Below are 23,090 nucleotides of genomic sequence, written 5' to 3' on the forward strand. Positions count from 1 at the left end.
TAAGTTGTATTACCTTGTTGTTTTCTTAATGCTACATAGTAGTCTAGTGGTTGAAGTTTGCCTGTGTAGTGGTAGCTTACGCTTTTCTGAGTAAAGTTTCTATTCACAGGTGTTATCTTTTAACTTGCTTTACTAGTTCTAAATGCATAGTGTATGTTGTCTTAAAGGTACCGTGTCCTATTTTAAAAGGCTTCATGGGGTTTGCCCCCCTCAGGCTCCACGGGGTTTGGGGGGAAGGCGGGGTTTGGGGAGGGGAGGGACTTCAAATCCATAGAGTCCAATTGCCAAAGCAGCCATTTTCTCCAGGTGAACTGATCTCTGTCACCTGGAGATCAGCTGCAATAGCAGGAGATCTCCAGCTACTACCTGGAGGTTGAAGAAAAATAGCAAGCACTGATAGCTACTGGAACTGATCTCTGTCACCTGGAGATCAGCTGTAATAGCAGGAGATCTCCAGCTACTACCTGGAGGTTGGCAACCCTGCACCTGGAGGTGATGGATTCAATATACTTCCTCATTCTTCCTCCAAGCTCTCCTCCTGTTTTTACACAAGTATTGTCCTCTTACACAAGCCCCGTGGCGCAGTGGTAAGGTGCAGTACTGCAGTCCAAACTCTGCTCATGACCTGAGTTCGATCCCGACGGACATTGGTTTCAGGTAGCCGACTCAAGGTTGACTCAGTCTTCAATCCTTCCGAGGTCAGTAAAATGAGCACCCAGCTTGCTGGGGGTAAAGGGAAGATACTGGGGAAGGCACTGGCAAACCACCCCGTAAACAAAAGTCTGCCTAGTAAACGTCTGGATGTGACGTCACCCCATGGGTCAGGAATGACCCGGTGCTTGCACAGGGGACCTATACCTTTACCTATTGTCCTCTTCCCCAAAAACACCCCCCATTTTAAGCTCGCCCATTTTGCCACAGAACTAAAAATTTTAAAACTCAGTAAATGTATGAAACTAGGTCTTCTTTGTGTCATTATTCCAATAAACAACCTGGAAGCAAAATCTGAAGAACTTCAATGCACGGCTATGGGGGCCTCTGAGCAACTGCGACACAAGCCCCCTTGCATTTCTCCCTCTGCACCCCTACTTTGGAAGATGTAAAACCGCCCCTCCTTCTATTCCCCCCCAAGTGAGCCTTGGAAAACCTGTCAAAAATACTGCCTCCCCCCCGCTTTTAATGAAAGCCACTTGATTTTCAAAGATCAAGTCAGAGCAAATTCTCCATCTCTCGCAGGGTAAATATTTATGTAGACAGGGATCTGGCTGAATGAAACTCTTTCATGCGCTTGCAAAAACACAGGGCATAGAGCTGCACACACGTTCGAGGGTCCTGGATCGTTGCACAGGGACCCCCTCCTCCCCTCCTGGCTTGGCCCGCCTCCTTCCCTCTGCCAGATCTCCCAGGGGTTTTGCTACATCATGGGGGTAATATATCCATTGGTGCCATGACAAGAAACCTCTGCCACAGCCCCTGCAGAAAGCACTGTCTGATTCATGCCCTGTGAATGAAATATCATCAACTCCCCCAATAGAATCATAGCGTTGGAAGGGACCACAAGGGTCATCTAGTCCAACCCCCTGCACAATGCAGGAATTTCACAACTACCTCCCCCACACACCCCCAGCAACCCCTACTCCATGCCCAGAAGATGGCCAAGATGCCCCTCCCTCTCATGAACTGCCTAAGGTCATAGAATCAGCATTGCTGACAGGTGGCCATCTAACCTCTGCTTAAAAACCTCCAGGGAAGGAGCGCTTACCACCTCCCAAATAAAATAAGAAGCTTGGGATCTTTTGTTCTTTGTTCAACACACAGATGTTATATACATCCCTCTTAGGGTTACCTGGTCCCTCTTCTCTAACAGTAGGAGGTTTTGGGGCGGAGCCTGAGGAGGGCGGGGTTTGGGGAGGGGAGGGACTTCAATGCCATAGAGTCCAATTGCCAAAGCGGCCATTTTCTCCAGGGGAACTGATGTCTATCAGCTGGAGATCAGTTGTAACAGCAGGAGATCTCCAGCTAGTACCTGGAGGTTGGCAACCCTAACTGGGACCCACTGAGCAGCAAGCAAGTGACAGAAAGCCATCTGACACCAGAATCACAAAACGGGAACAAGAGGATAAAGAGCTATGACTTTCCAGAGTTATGGCCAAGACCAGAGGGAGCAACTCAAGAGAGTAAGGGAGGGTCGAGTCTCAGGAGGATGTGATGTCACTTCCAGGTGATGTGCTAGGAATCTCCCCTGATCTCTATGTTAAAGACCACAGAGACTGGGAGAAATTTCTAGAGTGTCACTGTGGAGGCGATCGGCGGCAGGACCTTATTCTTATTCTTCTTTCCCCCCCTCCTTCAGGGAATCCGTAGGCAGTGTGGGGCCTGGGGCAGCTGCCCCTGTTACCCATTGACTGAGATGGCCCCTGCTGCTGAGAAGGTCTTCCCACCAACCCCTGAATGTAGCACACAGTAGGAGTCTAACCCGGACACTGCCATGGATCAGCATTGCAAAATTACTGGAAGGGATGCGGCTCAGCAGCAGACCACCTGCTTCTGTGTAGAAGGTTGCAGGTTCAATCCTTGGCGTCTCTTGTTAAAAGGTAGCCAACGCTGGAAAAGACCTTTCTCTCCTGAGACCCTGGAGATTCACTGCTGATCAGAATAGCAAGATGGACCCACAGTCCGATTTGATATACGACAGCATTATATCTTAAGGGAGTGTACATTCACTACCTCATAAGAGGGTGTTAAAAACGTTGTCATGCCATGGTAATAAACTGATAATTCCCTTCCCACAGCTTGGACATAACTCATCTGAGACTGAAGCTCTCTTTCTTCTTGTCCCTGGTTTTCAGCCCAGATTTAACCTGTGTTTCATTCTTAAAATGTTGCTTTCTTTAATCGAAACCATCGAGACAGAAGGGCTTCGGCCCAACCATAATGAGAATCAAATGTCCTGAAAAACGTCCCTGGAAGGGACCCAAACGCAGTACGTCTAGTGAGCCCCCTGGAAGACTGATCCTTGACTTTGTCAACAAGACCCTCTGGACTGGGAGAAATGTAGAATCAATGTCTACAACTGAGTATCGTTTACCTTCTCTTTAAAAGGGTCTGCTCTGCGCTTGGGTAAAGTCTCCACGGATCGACGATATATTGCATCTGCTTTAACAAGTGTAAATGGACACAGGTCACTTTCCAGAAATGAAAAATAAATATGAAAATGCTTTTTTTCCCCCCTTTTGGTTTTACAGCCAAGTTTTTACTGGTTTGGGAAGCTTCCTTTTTATAAATTCCATGCTGCATATGCTTTACAAGTTCACCACACTTTCCCCCTCATTTCTATTACAAACAGAGACCGTGGACCCCTTCAATCCATCTCAGAGAGAAGCAAACATAACCCAAAATGGAGGATGGATGTGACAGGGATGAAATTATCAGGTTTCCAGCTCCCCTGTGTGACACGGGCAAAGTCTCTCCGCCCTGGGGATCTTCTTAAATCTCCCATCTAATATGGCAGATGGTAGGGCTGCACATCTGGCCAGTGTATAGGCCCTCCCATGTGTGTCCCTTTCTAGGGAACCATCCCTGGGTATAATGAATCTTGGTCACTGAACTACTTGCTGTGGTTTGAAAAATTCTCTTCAGGGTACAGAAGCGTCCACATGCTCCTGTGCTTTCAAACAAACCATAAAGGAAAAGATTATTTTGCAATGAGATGAATCATCCCGGAGATGTTCATTTTGTCTAAGCACGGCCTTGACATTCTCCGTGCATTCCTGACCCCACACACACACACTAAATTAGCATCCGTCTGACCATTGAAAACCCAACTTTCTTCTTCAGCTTCCTATAAAACGAAAGCCGATCTGGGTTAGGAGGAAATTTGTCAAAACCCAAGTGTTCGTAAGAGCCAGGGTCAACTGGGAAAGCCTTCGGGTATGAAGTGGCCTCTTGTCTGGACAAACATGTGGCTTCTCTCCTGCCCCTTGTCAGTTGTGATATAAGGTTGAGGGAGGCTTCTCTGGGTCAAAGATATATCCCCCCCACACACACTGTTTGTAAGGAGAAGAACTCCCCGAAGCAAAGTTACAACTCCAGGTGTAGAAAGAAAAAAGAAAACCCTCCCTTCCAATTAAAAAAAAAAGATACGGGACCAAACAGACTGCTGTCTTGGAGCTGTTTTACTCTACGCGTGCTGCCCAAAGATTTGATAACTCAATCGGAATGTGAGCTGTACTTTCTAGTCCCAGAAGTCTACACGGCTCTCAAGCAAAGCTCTTCTGGAGGTGGGGGAAAAAACAGCTCCCCTTGTTTTGGCATGTTTTCCAGCGCAATAATTCCCACCATTTTAACAGGCCACCAAGGCCCCATGCAAGCAGTGTCTTGGCCAGCGGAATGGCCATATATCTCCTGTCCCAGTTCACCAACTCACAGCCTTCTCAGCGCTCTACCAAAGGTGGAAACAGCACCCCAAGACACCCCCACAAAACCTCCACAACTATTTGAGCGGTGGCCCCCACACAAACACACATGAAGCTGCCTTGTACTGAATCTGACCATTGGTCCACCAAGCTCAGTACTGTCTACTCAGACTGGCAGCAGCCATAGCCCCTTCCGGGAATCACAAAACCTGGCCTGTGACTATACACCTTTACAAGTGCCCCAGGTGCTTTGTGAAGAAGAAGGAGGAGGAGGAGGAGGAGGAGGAGTTGGAGTTGGTTTTTATATGCAGATTTTACCTTTTAAGGGAGAATCAAACCGGCTTACAATCTCCTTCCCTTCCTCTCCCCACAAGACACCTTGTGAGATAGGTGGGGCTGAGAGAGCTCTAAGAGAACTGTGACTAGCCCAAGGTCACCCAGCTGGCTTCATGTGCAGGAGTGGGGAAACCAACCCGGTTCACCAGATTAGAGTCTGCCGCTCATGTGGAGGAGTGGGGAAAACCCCAGTTCTCCAAATTAGAGTCCACCGCTCTTAACCATTACACCATGCTGGCTCTCACAGAATGATCCAAACAACTTGGCTTGACCTAACCAAAGCGCAACACTTTCTCCATTCCATCTACCTGTCTCTCCCTGTTTTGTCCCCGCCTTCTGCCAAGAAGATCAGGGTGGGCTACATGGTTCTCCCTTCCCTACTTTATCCTCACCTGTGAGGGAAGTAAGACTGAGAGAGGGAGTGACCAGCCCAAACACATTTGGTGAGCTTCATGCCTGAATGGGAACGTGGGTCTCCCAGACCCTAGTCCAACACCCTAACCACGACACCACGCTGTCTCTCCATTTCACGACTTGCAGACCAGGGGTTTTTCAATCATGCTCCCAACACTGTTTTTATCTTTCCTTCACCCCACTTTTTTAACTTTTAAAAAATGCTTCATATCCATCCTGAAGAACTCAAGTACTGACTTACTACGTTGTGACTTTTCGGTTGGTCCTAACATGCGTTGTGCTACTGTCGCTGTTCTAATGGCTTCATCAATGGAATGCGCTTTTTTGTGCTAAAAATGATCATCTGGAAAGCCCCTTGTGATATTTTCTTGGCGCACCGCTCCGTCTTCTCCTCCAAGAATTTGATTCTCCATGCCAAAGCCTCTCTTTATTCCAGACAAACAAGCCAGCAGAAAAAGCTATTCCTACTTGTCCACTTAAAATTAATTTGATATAAACAAGAGACAGAGTTTTAATCACTCAGTCAGCGGTACAATTTAGACAGCATGTCAAGCCATGGTGAAGGAAGTTTAACTGTGGTTTGCCATGGTCTGGATTGACAAACCATGGTTCGTGATAGGCTGGCAAACGAGAATCAGAAACCAGGGTTTTGCAGTGGAACCGCAGACCAGGCTCTGTGCTAAGTATGGTTTGACATAATGTCTGAACTGACAGACCATAATTCCAAACTGAGGTTTCCAGGCTGCCGCCTGGCACCCCAAGGAGCTTTGGGGGCTAAGCAAGGGGTGGAAATGATGTTGTGTGACAGGTCAATATTACGCCAGGACAAAACCCTGGATGTGATGTCAGTGCATCGGCCAATGCTCTGGACTTCCTCCAAACATCTGAGGAAGTTCCAGAGCATTGGCTGATGCAATTATGTCATGCCTGGGTTTTCTCGTGCATGGAAAACTATAACAACCTCTAAACAAGAATGTACCTGTTGTACATTTAGATGGTCAAACCAAGATTTGGGTTCCAAAACTATGGTTAGAATATGGACCAATATGCCAAGATGTCTGAATCAAGCCAAGAACATTTTAAGGGCTATCCCTTAAGGGCAATACCTCCTGTTCCCTTCCCCAAAAGCCATCAAATGCACTTTGATGCACCTCACCTTCTTATATATAACCTGATTTTGAGCTAGTCTCAAGTTTAGCATGCTTCATTGCCCAGGCTAACAAACCCTTTTCAGATGTTAAGCCCATGCATATCATAACATTAGCAGCAGCATGTTCCAAGAGCTTGCACTACCCATGATTCTCCCAATATGCATAGTTGCCATGTTGTTTGAAGAAGGGAATTTGCATCTTTTTCATGCATGCCCAGTTTCAGTATGTACAAACTGACTACTGGATTTTCCAGAGTTCTGGTTCATGCATGCCAAAGCTGCATGGAAAATATATGCATTCCCCTGTCCAGAAAACATCACAGGAAGCGTGTGCTTAGACGAGGAATAGAGAATAAAACTGCTGCCCTTGTACAAATCTGTGGTGAGACAATCTTGGAATACTGTGTACAGTTCTAGTCACCACACCTGAAAAAGGATATTTCAGAGCTTAAGAAGGTGCAGAAAAGAGCAACCAAAATGATCAGGGGACTGGAGCAGCTGCCCTATGAGGAGTGGTTAAAATGCTTAGGGCTGTCTAGTTTGGAAAGAAGGTGGTTAAGGGGAGACATGATAGAGGTCTATAAAATTATGCATAGTATGGAGAGAGTGGACAGGGAGAAGCTTTTCTCCCTCTCTCATAACACTAGAATGCGGGGTCATCTGCTGAAGCTGGAGGGTGAGAAATTCAAAACAGATAAAAGGAAGTATTTCATCACACAACACATAGTTAAATTGTGGAACTCCCTGCCCCAGGATGTGGTGATGGCTGCCAACCTGAAAGGCTTTAACAGGGGAGTGGACATGTTCATGGCTACTAGTCAAAATGGATACTAGTCATGATGCATACCTATTATGCATAGATATCCCATCTGGAAGAGTTATAATAACTAGGCAACCCTTAGTAAACAAAGGCAACTATCTTGATTTCACAGCATCCTTCAGCAGAGAATATTCAGCAGGAACAGGTAAGATCCCTCTGGTTGGTGTTCTATTCCCTGCTGTGTGTGGCCTGGGATACTCCAAGAGGTCAGAAAGGGTTGAGATTCTGCTCAAGCTTACCGAGACAGGTCCTGCCGTCTGTGTGAAGGCGCGATCCTGGCTTGCACTCGCAATAATAGGACCCCAGAGTGTTCACACATCTGTGCTGGCAGCCCCCATTGTGAACTTGGCACTCGTCAACATCTGGAAGAGAAGTGGAAACATTCGGAGCGGTGGGCATGAAAGAAGGCTCAACTCAGCATTTCTGCTGGCCAGCTCCTCACCAGAAGCGTGACTCAAGAGGGGAACTGAATAACCACTTCCCTCCTCATCAAACCCAGTGAGCAACGAGGAAAGCATCCTGCCTCACCAGGAGTGGCTTGCGCCCTTAAGCAAGCAACCTGGAAAAACAGTTTTGCAGATTCCAGTGCGAGCTCCACCAGGCGCAAATCAGCCGTCGAAACACTCAAGATGGACTAAGGCACAATTCCCATTAATAGAGCCATCCTAAGCAAAGTTACACCCTTCGAAGTCCAATGAAGTCAACAGGCTTAGGTCTTTCATGCATGGCTGTTTCACTCACTGTCACCCCTCTGACAACTTCGAGTCTTTGTGTTGATTATGCATGTCGTTTACGACTGTCAGAAGTCGCCTTGCTCTCCCTCTGCATTTCCTCGTGTTTTGAAATTTAAGATAAAACAGGTCCATGAAAACCCAGGCAAAGCACAGGGAGACGCAGGGGGAGAGCAAGGCGGCCTCTGGTGGTGGGAAATGGCATGCATAATCAAAACAAAGACCCGAATTCATTTTATTGATTTGCTACTTCTCCAGAGCAAATGTCCTTGCAGTGTAGTGGTTAGGGTTGCCAGGTCCCGCTTCGCCACGGGTGGGAGGTTTTGGAGGTGGAGCCTGAGGAGGGCGGGGTTTGAGGAGGGGAGGGACTTCAATGCCATAGAGTCCAATTGCCAAAGCGGCTTTTTCTCCAGGGGAACTGCTCTCTATCGGCTGGAGATCAGTTGTAATAGCAGGAGATCTCCGCTAGTACTCCACTAGTTGGCAACCCTAGTAGTGGTACCAGCAGGGCTGGACGTGAGGGTGAAAGTCCAGGGTCTCAGCTATTCCTGGCTTGAGGGGTTAGGAGGGCAAATGCAGGCTGCATCTAAAGATGGGTGAGCTCCACCCAGTTCACCGCCATTTTTGCTCCTCCACTTCTATCCACCAGTCTGTTCTGGGAACTGTAGTTTCCAAAATGCTGGACATTAAAGACAAAGCTCCCCTCCCCCACAATAAAGTCCAGGATCTGAAAGCAGGTAACTAACACACCGCTCAGGCAGCTAACAACAGTATCAGCCAATCGGCCATAAAACCAGGAGACTTAAAATAACTATCAGCAATAAAAAAAATTATGAAACAACTCATAAAATAATTCAGACCAGCGCTAGTAAAATTAAAACAGCCAACTGAAGAGAAAGCCAAAGAATGTTTCCAAAGCTAATAAGCAATAACACCAAAGCCAGCAAAATGATAACAACAAGACAGCACAAGAACAGGCAATCGTATATTTAACATTTTAAAACTTAAACCACATCCCCCAAATGAGTTCCATTTTGTATATGCAATGAACTTTCATTGGAATGAGGAAGATGCTGAAAGCATTTGGAGAAATGGATGCATCGCTGCATTTGCCTCTACACTACACCAGTTCGGCTTAATGCATTTAACGCTAACTCCCTAACCCCCATTGCCAAACGAACCCAAGCTTAAGTTATAAATGATAACCCTCTCATTTTATTCTCACGTCTCTCCTCCACCGCCATCTTTTACACTGCTATATATGTAATTCTCAAGTATGCCCCGTGCCTGTGGATACTTAAATCCGCAGATAGGGGGCACATCAAGCCATCCGTATCAATCTCTTTCTTTGCTTCTTTGGGCAGGTAGGTTTAAGAATGCAAATCCGGGTCTAACAGGGTTGCCAACCTCCAAGTACTAGCTGGAGAGCTCCTGCTATTACAACTGCTCTCCAGCCGAAAGAGATCAGTTCACCAGGAGAAAACTCCCACTTTGGCAATTGGACTCTATGGCATTGAAGTCCCTCCCCAAACCCCGCCCTCCTCAGGCTCCGCCCCAAATACCTCCCACTGGTGGCAAAGAGGGACCTGATAGGGTCACCAGATCCCTCTTCGCCACCGGTGGGCAGTTTTTGGGGTGGATTTTGAGGAGGGAGGGGTTTGGGGAGGGGAGGGACTTCAATGCCATAGAGTCCAATTGATAAAGTGGCAATTTTCTCCAGGTGAACTGATCTCTATCGGCTGGACATCAGTTGTAATAGCAGGAGATCTCCAGTTAATACCTGGAGGTCGGCAACCCTAGGACCTGGCAACCTTTAACGTCTAAGGAACTGAAACAGATACCCATTTTTCAGCTATGTTATCACCCTGGTGCCAAACCTTTCACATCAAAGTAGGAAATAAAAAAGGCATCCCTTCACAGTCAAATGCACGTGGTCAAAGCTTACCAGTGTTTCCCTTCCTGCCTCTGAAATTATTTGGGCCAGAATAAAATCTCATCCCCTGCCAGCTTCGTCTTGACACGTGCCCTCGAGGGGCTATCATCCTTTCAACACTTCCAACACTGAGCAGCCCAGGACTTCCTGGCAACATGTTACATCCCGTTGAACATCCAAGGGTGTGTCCAGGCGGGAGCTTTCATTCTTCCTGGTTGGGTTGTTTAAGTACAAAAATAGAACCACGAGGAGCAGACTAGAAGAAAATTACAAGGATCCACCCAGGCATTTCTGTCCACAGAGCATGACTTTCTCGCCTTCCACCGCATCCCAAAACGCCCGCTGAAGTACTGGCCCTGGGGGTCCCCTGACCCCAAGAGCTGCATTTGGTGGGCATTTTGGTCTGCAGTGGAAGGAGAGAGACAAGAAGGTCACTCTCGGCACCTGGACCGTCCACCCACAAAAACGCTCTGATGTATGGTTCAAGCCATGCAAAGTTTGACAGTCATGTCCTTGACCTTACATCGAACTAGGAGTGCGCCCCGTTGCTGCCGCGCTGCCCACAATTCCTCGAGTCTGCTGTGTGGACAGATGGGGGAGGCTGCAGAAATGGGGACAGATTGCCATGTACATTTCAGCAGCCCTATACACATGGTTCGGAAGACCTAAAAAGCTGTGGCTTAGCAGAACACGTGTCTTGCATGCTGAAGGTCCCAGGTTCAATTCTTGACATCTCCAGTGCAGAAGGATAACATGGCTACTCGTCGTGATCTACCTCACAAGGTTTCTGTTGTGGGGAAGAGGAAGGGGAGGCGATTGTAAGCCGCTTTGAGACTCCTTAAAAGGTAGAGGTATAAAAACCAACCCTTCTTCAATTGGGATTTTACGGGTGCTTTTCATGACATCCCCTGTAAATAGTTGGTGCCTTCCTGCTCATTTTTTTAGATCATGACGGTATCTGAAGAAGTGAGCCGCGGCTCACGAAAGCTCATACCCTGCCAGAAATTTTGTTCATCATTAAGGTGCTACTGAACTCTTGCTCTTTTCTACTGCTTGTTTTTCCTGTGCATGCAGGTCTTTGTTTCACCTTCTCCGTTTTACCCGTAAGCCACCTTCAGCACTATTGTTAGCAGAAAAGTGGGCTTGAGATCCTTTAAGCAAAATGAGAGAAGGGTCGAGAACCTCACCCTTTCTAAAGCAGCGTCCCGACACTTGTAACGCAATCCGCTTGTAGAGTTTGGAATGTAAAGATCTGCGGTTTTCCCCCTGCCCCAATTTTTTTTTGGTTCCCGTTTTGTTTTGTTTTCAGCTTTGCGGTGTGGAAATGGGAGACGACGAGATCGGAGCAGTTTCCAAAGCCCTGAAAGTGTTTTGTGTGCTATTTTTCCGGAGCCCAGTTTTATGTTTTGCCGCCTTCAGAAATGTCCTCCGTCAACCTGGCTTCTTGCCCAGAGAGAAAAACACCGAGGAGATTGGCGGAGGCAGAGAGGTGAGACAAAAGACGTTTCCCGACAGCGGGAGGAAAGCTGGCGATGAGCAAAAAACGTTCCTTGCAGGAGTCGCCCAGGCCATTGCTAAGCTAAAGTCGCTCTCTGTCCCAAAACTGCTCTTGTGACTAATGAGAAGGGTCATTGTGAGCTTTGGGCCAAGTCCTGCTGCCCTCAATTGACAAGGGCCCTGCATGAGGTCGGATGTGCACTCGCAGGGCCAAAGGAACTGGAAAACACCGCCTGAAAAACTAAAAAAACACTAGGTCTCCTTCCCCTTTTCCCATGGCCCTGCTGGGAGAAGATCACAACCGCCAAGCTTTAGTGCACAGAAACTTCCAGAATCATCTGACACTGTCACCCTTTCAGAGTAGTCATTTATTTGATTGATTGATTGATTGATTTAGAATATTTTTATGTTGCGGCTTCAGAGTCCTGTACAAGGTGGCTTACAACTAAAAACACAAGCCGCTGAACGTGTGTGTGTGAAGTGCCGTCAAGTCGCTTCCGTCTCATGGCGACCCTGTGAATCAATGTTCTCCAAAATGTCCTATCTTTAACAGCCTTGCTCAGATCTTGCAAATGAGGGCCCTGGCTTCCTTGACAGAGTCAATCCATCTCTTGTTGGGTCTTCCTCCTTTCCTGCTGCCTTCAACTTTTCCTAGCATGATTGTCTTTTCCAGTAACTCTTGTCTGCTCATAATGTGACCAAAGTACGACAGCCTTAGTTTAGTCATTTTCGCTTCTAGGGTCAGTTCAGGCTTGATTTGATCTATAACCCACCAATTTGGTTTTTTTGGCAGTCCACGGTATCCGTAACACTCTCCTTCAACACCACTTTGGCCACTGGACTCCATGGCATTGAAGTCCCTCCTCTCGCCAAACCCCGCCCTCCTCAGGCTCCGCCCCCAAAACCTCTCGCCGGTAGCGAAGAGGGACCTGGCAACCCTAGCCAATAGATTTGTTCGCAAACGCAATATCAGCGAGGTGCAATAAAGTGAAGCACAACAAAACGAGGTATGCCTGTATTGTAAATGAAATCAAGAGCCACTATGATCAACAGAACTGTATATATCCATTCAGCTGGGGAGTGGGTGGGTTCTGGAACTGTCCCCCTCCCAAGACGGAGCCTGGTCAACCTGTGAACAGCTATGTTTTACTGGTCATTTCATCCTCCTTCCAAACACATGGAGCTATCACCATTCAGAATTTGGGTGGGAGGGAGGGAGAGAAATGAGTGACCTCACCAGCACTTGTCTGAGAGAGCATGGGAATGTTTTGAGACTTCTGAACGGAGGAAATCAGAATGAACCGGAGCAGCAGTGATGTGCCAGGTGATAATTAAAGCGATTCTCCTAGACATGTGCACGGAAAATGCCCTTAAACCAGATTAGTCATGTTGATCAACTCCTTTGACTGAATGGGCTTAGTGCAAATTCTTTGGCTTGCAGACTGCCTACAAAGGTGTCTGTCTGACGAATGCAGAAAGTTCGCCCTGCAATGTCCCGGTCACACCCTGGCGGCTGATGTTTTCTTCAGCGCTGAACACGTAGCCCTCGCTTGCGCTGGAACTGGGGGACGGCGTGCTGGTCCTCCTCGCATCTGATGCTTAACCAATCCATGCAGACCAGTGAAATGGCACCTTTGGCATGGGCCCAAAGGAGGAACGTGTCCTCCTCCATGGGGTTCGGGCAGGGAATATGGGGAGAAGGAAGATCAGGGGAAGGCATGAGCCTGAGTCTAAAACTGGATCCACACCTGGATCTGAAGACAAAAAAAAGTGACTTTAGAACCACTGTTGGTGGACAGTGGCTCAAACCGGGAACCTTGCAAATTGAAGTTGTGACAAAATGTGCTCAAGCCTAGAAGGGAATGGACCATTAGACCCAGTCAATGCGACACCTCTGGGCCTGCCCTGCTCTAGGGAACAATATCTTCTATCATTAGGGTTGCCAACCTCCAGGTACTAGCTGGAGATCTCCTGCTATGACAACTGATCTCAGCAGATAGAGATCAGTTCATCTGGAGAAAAAGGCCGCTTTGGCAATTGGACCCTATGGTATTGAGGTCTCTCTCCTGTCCAAACCCCGCCCCTCCTCAGGCTCAGCCCCAAAAACCTCCCGCCGGTGGCAAAGACAGATATCTATCAGACAGATATCTCCAGGAAGATCACGAACTAAGGGAGGAAGACACAGGCGTCCCCTTCTATGTCCCCACTGTGGTTGCCAACCTCCAGGTACGCTGGTAAGAATGCACCAATACTATAAAGTAGATTAAGCAAGGTAATAGTAGAGCCAAGTACTATTACCTTGCTTAACCTGCAGGTACTAGCTGGAGATCTCCAGGTGAACTGATCTCCAGCCAATAGAGACCAGTTCACCTGGAGAAAATGGCCACTTTGGCAACTGGACTCTACGGCATTGAAGTCCCTCTCCTCCCCAAACCCCGCCCTCCCCAAGCTCCTGGTATTTCCAACCCAGAGCTGGCAACCCTAGTTTCCAGCACCACTACAACTGGTATACAGAGATTCACTGCCTTTGAATATGCAGGTTCTATTTAGCTATTGTGGCTAGCAGCTAGGGTTGCCAGGTCCCTCTTTGCCACCGGCGGGAGGTTTTTGGGAAGCGAGCCTGAGGACGGCGGGGTTTGGGGAGGGGAGGGACTTCAACGCCATAGAGTCCAATTGCCAAAGTGGCACTTTTCTCCAGGTGAACTGATCTCTATCGGCTGGAGCTCAGTTGTCATAGCAGGAGATCTCCAGCTAGTACCTGCAGGCTGGCAACCCTACTAACAGCCATGGAGGGATCTGTACTTTGGGTTTGGCTACGCCGTCACCTTAAGCGAATATCAGAAGAGATAGAATTTAAATGTTGCAAATAAACAAACCTTAGGAAAGAATCCCATCCGGAGCACCGCTGTATGTCGCAACAGTAAATCCCATCAGTTAATTATACTGCAGGAAAAAAGACCCTTTCTTTTATCTGTCCCGAATCTACTGCCAATTAGTTTCACTGGGTAACCCCAAATCTTGTGTTATGAGATGGGAGGGGGGCATCTTCCCATCCACTCTCTCCGCACCATTCATAATCTTATAAACCTCTATCATCTCCCCGCTCCTTCTTTCTAAACGAAGAAAGCCTCAAATATTTTAGCTTTTCCTTCTTGGGAAAGCGGTCCAAATCATATGTGGCTGTTTGTCATTCACTTAGGAGCGTTGTCGTATGTGTGGGGGGATTTGATTATGCATCCTAAATAGTTGCTTTTTAAACATTTGTTTCCACTTGAATGGAGCCCATTTATGCCAGAGAAGAATCCCCCCCCCCCGCCTCAGCTGGACGGGAGTGGTGGAAGCGGATGGCTCGCTGGTTGGCACAGTTGGCACCGTGCCCCCCAACACTAGCTGCCAACCTTCCTACGGCTCTTTTGGAGCCGAAAACAATAAAAGATGTTCCAGACGCTAACCCACGTAAAATGCTTTCCCACTTTCTCAGTCGCAGCTGCTCAGGCCCTACCGCGGCCTTTCTGAAATCTATTTAAATTAAATAAAATGTGTGTGTGTGTAAAGTGCCGTCAAGTCGTAGCCGACTTATGGCGGGTTTTCATGGCAAGAGACTAACAGAGGTGATTTGCCAGTGCCTTCTTTTGCACAGCAACCCTGGTATTCCTCAGTGGTCTCCCATCCAAATACTAACCAGGGTTGACCCTGCTTAGCTTCTGAGGTCTGACGAGATCAGGCTAGCCTGGGCCATCCAGGTCAGGGCGAAATAAAATAGAAGGCATCAAATAATTCTGGACTCTGAACGACTGCCGTACTTACTTAAATATTTTTTTCTAACTTGTGCACCTTCTAAAGTCTCTCTCCAGATTCAGAATCCATCAAGGCATACGAAAAAGCTGTATCTGCCAATGATCTTTCCCCTTTGTAGAGGTAAAGGTAGACCCCCGTGCAAGCACCGGGTCATTCCTGACCCATGGGGTGACGTCATATCCAGACGTTTACTAGGCAGACTTTGTTTACGGGGTGGTTTGCCAGTGCCTCCCCCAGTCGTCTTCCCTTGACCCCCAGCAAGCTGGGTCCTCATTTTACTGACCTCAGAAGGATGGGAGGCTGAGTCAGCCTTGAGCCGGTGACCTGAAACCGACTTCCGTTGGGATCGAACTCAGGTCGTGAGCAGAGCTTTTGACTGCAGTACTGCAGCATTACCACTCTCCACCACGGGTCCCCTTTGTACTACTATGGGATTAGACCACCTCTGGGTTTTTCTTTAACAGCTAACAGCGGCCAGGAGTGGGGTTTTTGGACTGGGACCATCCCCCCCCCCTTTGCACAGTTTCTCAAATCCAACACACACAATCCAGAGCTGGGATTTGGACCATGGACAAACAGTACATCTACCCCACAAGTAAACGTCAGATTTGATGGGGGTGATCACAGGAGGCAGAAATGACTGGGAGGGAAAGGGTTAAAACCTAAAGTCCCAATCTGAATTGTCCCACATGGGTATTTGCCACGAGAGAGCGATGCCAGCTCTCCAACAACATGTTTATTTGGCCCTTAAAGCTGGTAAAACAATCATTCTCTTTCCCCAGGGAAACCTGGGAGCAGCACTGCTAAGAATTCTCAGCACTTTTTGCCAAACTACACTTCTCGTGATTCTTTGGGCTAACTGGTTACACTGGTATAAAAACAATTAAAATGTGCAGGGTAGATGATGTCCCTTAGTCTCACTTGAATACGCAAAATTCCCACTGGTGAGACAAAATTGTTCAGCCCAGAAAAGTTGCCTCCCCTAAAGAAGAATCCTATGCCACTCAAAAGCCCCCTCTCTTTACGCAATTCAGCTTACAAAAGGCACTATCGGATCAGATCCAGATTATTATTTGGGGGGGGGGGGCCCTCATCCATCCTGTTAACTGTTCAAGCAGAAATGCTACCGGCTCACCAAGGAAAGAAAGCAGAATAGCCATTCTATTTGCTGACCCTGAAAGCACACAAAAAGCGACATCCTCCACGGCTTGCCAACAGCCCTGCTTAGCACAATTAAGTGTGCATGCAGATGTACACAATCTGAGCGGCAAGCCTGCTGCAGGACAGCTCTTGTGTGGTTTTGTTCGGATGTACCTCTCTTGCGGTATGAGCCCAGAATGCATTTCCGTGTGGCTGCGGTGGAAAGCTAGATGCGCATAGCACCGATTGGCTGAAATCAGTGACGTCACTAAGCCGCCTCCCCCGATCCTTGGAGCAGTTTTCAACATTTCAAAACAAATGTCTTTATTTCTTAAAAGATGCACATTCTGAGAACGCAGACAGAGAAGGGCAAGCTTAAAGGCTGGAATCCAAGGGGCCAGTCAGATCAGTGGTGAACACATGAAGCTGCCTTATACTGAATCAGACCCCTCGTCCATCAAAGTCAGTATTGTCTACTCAGCTGTCCAGCAGCTGTCTAGGGTCTCAGGCAGAGGTCTTTCCCATCACCTACTTGCCTAGTCCCCTTAACTGGAGATGCCGGGGATTGAACCTGGGACCTTCTGCATGCCAAGCAGATGCTCTACCACTGAGCCACAGCCCCTTCCCATGTACATGCATGTACAGCTATGCTTTCCACATAAAAGCCAGCTAGCTCACTCCTCAGGAAGAATATATGCAGTCCTGGCTGCATGATATATCTGAACATACCCTAATATTTTCAGCACATATTCCGACATCTCCTGATTCATCACAGAAAGTATAAGAAACAGAGGTTAAATCATCCAAAATGAATCACAATAATAATAATAAAAAAACTCTAAAGGTGTCTAGAAATAGCAAAAATTGCTAGGCTACTTACCATGTCTGGCCAGGTACAACAAGACAGGAAGTGAGAACTTTAAACAAGGTAGAAAGATGGGAATCAACTTTTTTTTTGTCAAGTGAGAGGTAGGTTTGTATGGAATTACATGCCTGGAAGGCTCAGACCTCAGTGACAGAATGTACTCTTGCATGTAGAAGGTCCCAGATTCAAAACCTCCGGCATTTCTTGATCAAAGCTTCTCAGGCATCAGAGCTGAGAAAGAGAACTAATCTGACTCAATCTAAGAGCCACTGGGCACTGGAAAACTAGTAACAGAAGCCACAACTTACAAATGACGAGTGAATTTTGATTATTAACAGTGCGATATTGGAAGATTTGCATACCTACCCCACCCCTGCAAGTATGATGGGGGCATCATTTTGCCAGAAGGATAAGTTATCCTTTTAGAGGCTTGGAAAAGAGGAAGAAAATGAGTCGGTTATTAATGCTTCTCATTATTCTCTGATATCGCGAGCCAACCGCGCCATCGCAGTTGCGCATCAACCCGTCTTCACGTACCTGGCCTCAGCGCCGAGGGGTCATACCCTGGGTGCCCCAGGTAACATGGGTAGCAGTTTCTCCAGTGGTAGCGGTAGTGAAGGCCGGAAGCGCCGGAGATGCCCTGCAGAACGCCAACCCACCAGAGGGCTACCCCCAGCTGCCTCAGCTCCCGTCCCATCACGCTGAGACAAAACCGAATTAAAAAGGGGGCGTCAGGGAGTCAAAGCCGAGCCGGACCTCGGCCCCGGCGGAAGGCCAAGCTGCAGGGTCTGGCGTGCCGGTGAGTGAAACGTCCAAATGCCACAAGGATTGCCCACCGCTTTCCCTCCTGGATGTCTCAGTGGCTCGCCTGCATCTCAAGCGGCGTCCAGAGGCACCGCTGTCTGGAGAGGATGCTCCAGCATGCCGTCGGGGAGACAAGGGCTCCCGCTTCCTCGCAACACATGTCCTCGGGAGGCTGATCTTTCCCCTCCAGCCCTCCCACACTTTAAAAAAGAAAAATGTTCTCAGCTTTCGGTCCGCCCCCTGCAGGTAACGGCCAAGCCCAGGGAACGGGTCTCTCCTCTCCGCCCCCAGGCTCGCAGATTCTCTCTCTGGCTCCTTCCTCGCCTCTGTTTGCGCGGCCCTGAGCCAAAATTCGGCGTGACACTACATTCCTCATGCACACACGCGCGCGGGTACGCACACATGCACAAAACTATATGCGAGGAGCGAAAGAGACTCCCCCCTCCCCTCAAAAGAAAATAGTAATGATAGTAGTCAATCTGGCCGAGGGGCTCTGGGGCATTATTGAGAGCCTGGCTGGGGGCCAAAGTGGATTCTAAAATTGGCCATGTTAACAATGAAAGAAAACAGGAGAGTGGGGGGGGGGAGGCGGAGGGGAGGGAGGGTTAAATCAACACCACATTTTGGAAAGCCCTGCCGGAGAGGCTTCGGTTCCAAAAAGCGCACTTCTCTCTTTTTCTCCCAGACGCACACAATGAAATCGAGGAGGTTTTGCCTTCAGGAATCATAAAACGTTACACAAACAGAACGCATATTTCAAAACCCCAAAGGCCAATTCACACCCGGTTTCCTACGAATGAGTAACGATTGTTAGCGTTTATATTGTGCATTTGGAGCGCTCGAACTCGCTTCCTATATGTTACTGCCACAGTCCTTCCAACAGCCCTGTAAAGTGGGCTGGCCGGATTATCCAATATAGGGATCTGAAGCCCAGAGAACAACGGCATGCCACACATGAACACACATGAAGCTGCCTTATACTGAATCGGACCATTGGTCCATCGAAGTCAGTACTGCTTACTCAAGACTGCCAGCAGCTGTTCAGGGTCTCAGATTTGAGGTCCTTCACATCACCTACGTTCCTAGTCCCTTTAACTGGAGATGCCAGAGATTGAACCGGAGTCTTACTGCATTCAAAATAGAGGCTTTTCTGCTGGACTATAGGCACGCCCCATGTCTAGCAAGCTCAGCTGAGATTTGAACTCTAGGCTTTGCCAGTTCACAGGCCATACACTTGGATACACCACCACACCGGCACACCTTTTGTGCATGTGTACAGCTTCCCCCCCCCTCCGCCCCCAATTGTTCTCAGGTGGAAAAGGTTAACCCGGGAATTCACAAATTCTGGTGACGACGGAAGCTGGAGAAAGCATTCCCACAATCAAGGGGATTAGACACAGACTAGATCTGTGTGAGGACGATATGAGAGGAGCCCTGCTGGTTCACACCAAAGGTCCATCTAGTTTAGCAGCCATTGAGTTTGGACCACCATGACGCCCTACGAGAGATACCACACCAACTCTCCACAAAGAGAGTGTAGAGGCTGAGAAACAGTGGCTCGCCCAAACAGTTTCCCTTCAGTTCATGCTGAACACACATTTGAACCCAAAACACCCACTTTCGGCTGTATCTCTTCTATGCAACTAGAACAGGATGGCCAGATCTTCCAGCTGGGATGGGGACATTGAATACATGAACACATGAAGCTGCCTTCTACTGAATCAGACCCTTGGTCCATCAAAGTCAGTATTGTCTACTCAGACCGGCAGCGGCTCTCCAGGGTCTCAGGCAGAGGTCCTTCACATCACCTTCTTGCCTGGAGATGCCGGGGATTGAACCGGGGAGCTTCTGCATGCCAGGCAGATGCTCTACCACTGAGCCACAGCCCAGATCCCCCCCAGCCAAGAGGATCAGGGACCAGACCGCAAAGTCATGGTTGTCCATCATGTATGCTGGGGAGGGTCCCATTATCCTCCACAATGAAGAAGAGGATTCCCAGAAGCTCCAGCAACATTGCTGCAGCCTCTGGGTCAAACCACACGATACACCATCCCCTCTTTGAGTCTAGGTCCACCACAAGGACTATCAGTCGGATGTGGACATCCAAGATCCCCACCGAGAAATCCGTCCCTAGGGGTGCGGAGACTGATTTGCATTGGTAAGCGTATGCAATTCTGGTTCATCTGCCCCCTGCCAACCAAGTTCTCAAGTTCTCTCCCAGCTGGCTGACACCCTCCAATGGGGGGGGGGGGAGTGCAGAAAACTAGGTCAGGTGATGTGCAGGGCATCTACAGTTAACCCTGAATGACAGAGAACCGATTCTGTACCCTACAACTTATTCACTGCCTTTTTCCTTGTCTGGGCATTTGTTTTCCTTCCTTATTAGATTTTTTTTTTTAAACGGGCTAGTACGGTAAATCTCCTGTTTCATTTGCAATGTAATAAATGTAGCGTTGTGACGATTTTATATACATTTTCCATATTTTTCCAGCTACACGGTTAAGCCTAGACTACAAGGAACCTTTGTCGACTGGAGCGTGTGCATGGTGACCTCTAGCATTCCATGGGATATATATCGGGGAGGGGCTGTGGCTCAGCGGTCGAGCATCTGCTTGGCATGTCGAAGGTCCCAGGTTCAATCCCAGGCATCTCCAGTTAATGGGACTAGGCAAGTAGGTGATGGGAAAGACCCCTGCCTGAGACCTCGGAGAGCAGCGGCCGGTCTGAGTAGACAATACTGACTTCGATGGACCTTGATGGTCTGATTCAGTAGAAGGCAGCTTCATGTGTTCATATGCAGAAGCTCGGTGGGCCAGCTGAAGGTCCTGGGTATGGACAACACGACTTTGGCCGGGGAGTGAGGATGGAGTATAAAACTAATAAATGCATAAGCAGATTCAGATGCTGTCAACATCCCACAACTGACTACTCCCACTCAGCAGTTCACACTAGTCATGCTACATACCTATTCTCTCCAGGATCAGAGGAGCATGCCTATTATTTTGGGTGCTGTGGAACACAGGCAGGATGGTGCTGCTGCAGCCGTCTTTGGGGGCTTCCTAGAGGCTCCTGGTTGTCCACTGTGTGAACAGACTGCTGGACTTGATGGGCCTGGGTCTGATCCAGCAGGGCCTTTCTTATGTTCTTACGTTATGTAAATGCTTATGAGAATTCCGTGACATCACTGCAGGCGGACCAATGGCTGGGGGGCAATTACGAACGGGACATTCGGGGAGCGATCCGAAGCATCTCTACTCAGAAGTAAAGTCCTGTGTCATTCAACGGAACGTATTCCCAGGAAAGTACCCTTAGGATTGCAGCCTTTGACTCATAAAATTTCAAAAGACTACTATTTGTCCTGCCTCATCTTTGCTTGACTCTCCCAGGATTTTTTAAAAAAATCTCCTGGACTAAAGCTGTTTTATAGCTAGGGTTGCCAGGTCCCTCTTTGCCACCAGCGGGAGGTTTGTGGGGCGGAGCCTGAGGAGGTCAGGGTTTGGGGAGGAGGGGGACTTCAATGCCATAGAGTCCAATTGCCAAAGCGGCCATCTTCTCCAGGTGAACTGATCTCTATCAGCTGGAGATCAGTTGTAATAGCAGGAGATCTCCAGCTAGTACCTGGAGGTTGGCAACCCTATTTATATGTTTAACCTCTTTTAACCACTTTGGCTATTGGACTCTATGGCATTGAAGTCCCCCTCCTCCCCAAAACCCGCCTTCCTCAGGCTCTGCCCCAAAAACCTCCCGCTGGTGGCAAAGAGGGACCTGGCAACCCTATTCATTCAGCTTCACTGCCTAGAACTGGACATCTGACCGCATGTTTCTGCCATCTTTGGGGCGTGGCAACGGCGACAGAAAAGAGAAGGCACGTTGCCAAGACATTTGTGTCGCATTTTGCAAGCCTGAATAAGTTACCCAAGCCGTGCTTGTTTTGTGGGAAGAAAGCCTTCGTTCCTTTCAGGACACAACAGTTCACAAGGGCGAGGCGGGGCGCATCACCCACGACGCGCACGATATTTGGACGCGCAAGCACTCACACAAATGCGCTCTAGCAAAGGGCGCCAGGTCCTGTTTATAAACCTTCACCCTTTCAGCCACCAGCCTTTGAAAGGACATGTTGAAAGAGCAGTGAAACACACTGAATATTGCCAGGTGTCGCTTTAATACAAAGGTGATTTGTTTTGAAATGCTTTATCATTTGCAGGTAAGAGCTTGAAGAATCGAAGCGCACACAAATCTGTGGATTATTATTTTTTTAGATCCAAGATTAAGCAAAGAACAGTCCCACTCCTGCATATACTTGCACAAGGACCTCTATGAAACTGGAACAGATTAACCACAAATGCTGATTTCGTAAATGTGGTCAACGTAACCACTAGGGAATGCAACCACACAGTATTCTGGAGAAGAAGGAGGAGGAGGGGTTGGTTTTTCTACCCTGCTTTTCTCTGACTTTAGGCGGTTTACAATTGCCTTCCCTCCCCCCCCTACAACAGGCACCTTGTAAGGAAGGTGAGGCTGAGAGAATTGTACGAGAACTGTGACTAGCCCAAGGTCACCCACCAGGCTTCATGTGGAGGTGTCAGGCCTTTGGCCTTTTAGCTGGAGTAAAGGCTCTTGACATGAGTTAGGCCAGGTTTTGGCTACACGTCGAGTCCTTGGTTCTCATGCCTGTGAACGTCTGTGTACAGTTTTTTACCTTTTCAGCCCGTAGTGCCTTTAAGCATGTAACTTGCCTGTGTTCACCATTATCAGCCTTACCTGCCTGTGGGTAGTCAGTTCTTTAGTCTGTCTCTTTGCTCCTAATAAAGTATTACTGCTTCAGAGCTACCTGTCTGGATGAGTTTGCTTATGGGGTGCCAGGGACAGACGCCTGATCCTGACAGGAGGAGTGGGGAATCGAACCCGGTTCACCAGATTAGAGTCCACCGCTCTTAACCACTACACCACGCTGGCTATCTGGAGGACGCCGTACGTCCCCCTTTTCATTCTGGGAGTCCTACTGGGCTGGGCTCTGCAGGCGGCACCCATAGTCAGCAGTGTTTTTAGCAGCTCGGGCAAATTCAAATGACCGACCTTCCCTAGCCACTGGTGAATGTGCACTTTACACACACACGCATGCCCCTGGGCCATGACCAGGATGGCTCCAGTGGATGCATTGTCCAGCACTTTGTACAGATTAGAGTG

The 23,090-nt window shown here is 48.4% G+C and overlaps 1 protein-coding gene across 1 annotated transcript in view; it reads right to left on the reverse strand.

Moving 5' to 3' along the window:
• Positions 1 to 23,090, reverse strand: part of MEGF6 (multiple EGF like domains 6) — a 155,737-nt gene that overhangs the window by 59,846 nt on the left and 72,801 nt on the right. Inside the window, exon 5 of the mRNA XM_056865531.1 lies at positions 7,375 to 7,497. Coding sequence (XP_056721509.1) covers positions 7,375 to 7,497 — 123 coding nt within the window. The remainder of the gene's footprint in view (positions 1 to 7,374; positions 7,498 to 23,090) is intronic.

The sequence above is a fragment of the Euleptes europaea genome, chromosome 19 (genome assembly GCF_029931775.1).
Source record: "Euleptes europaea isolate rEulEur1 chromosome 19, rEulEur1.hap1, whole genome shotgun sequence".
NCBI classification, from domain to species: Eukaryota; Metazoa; Chordata; class Lepidosauria; order Squamata; family Sphaerodactylidae; genus Euleptes; species Euleptes europaea.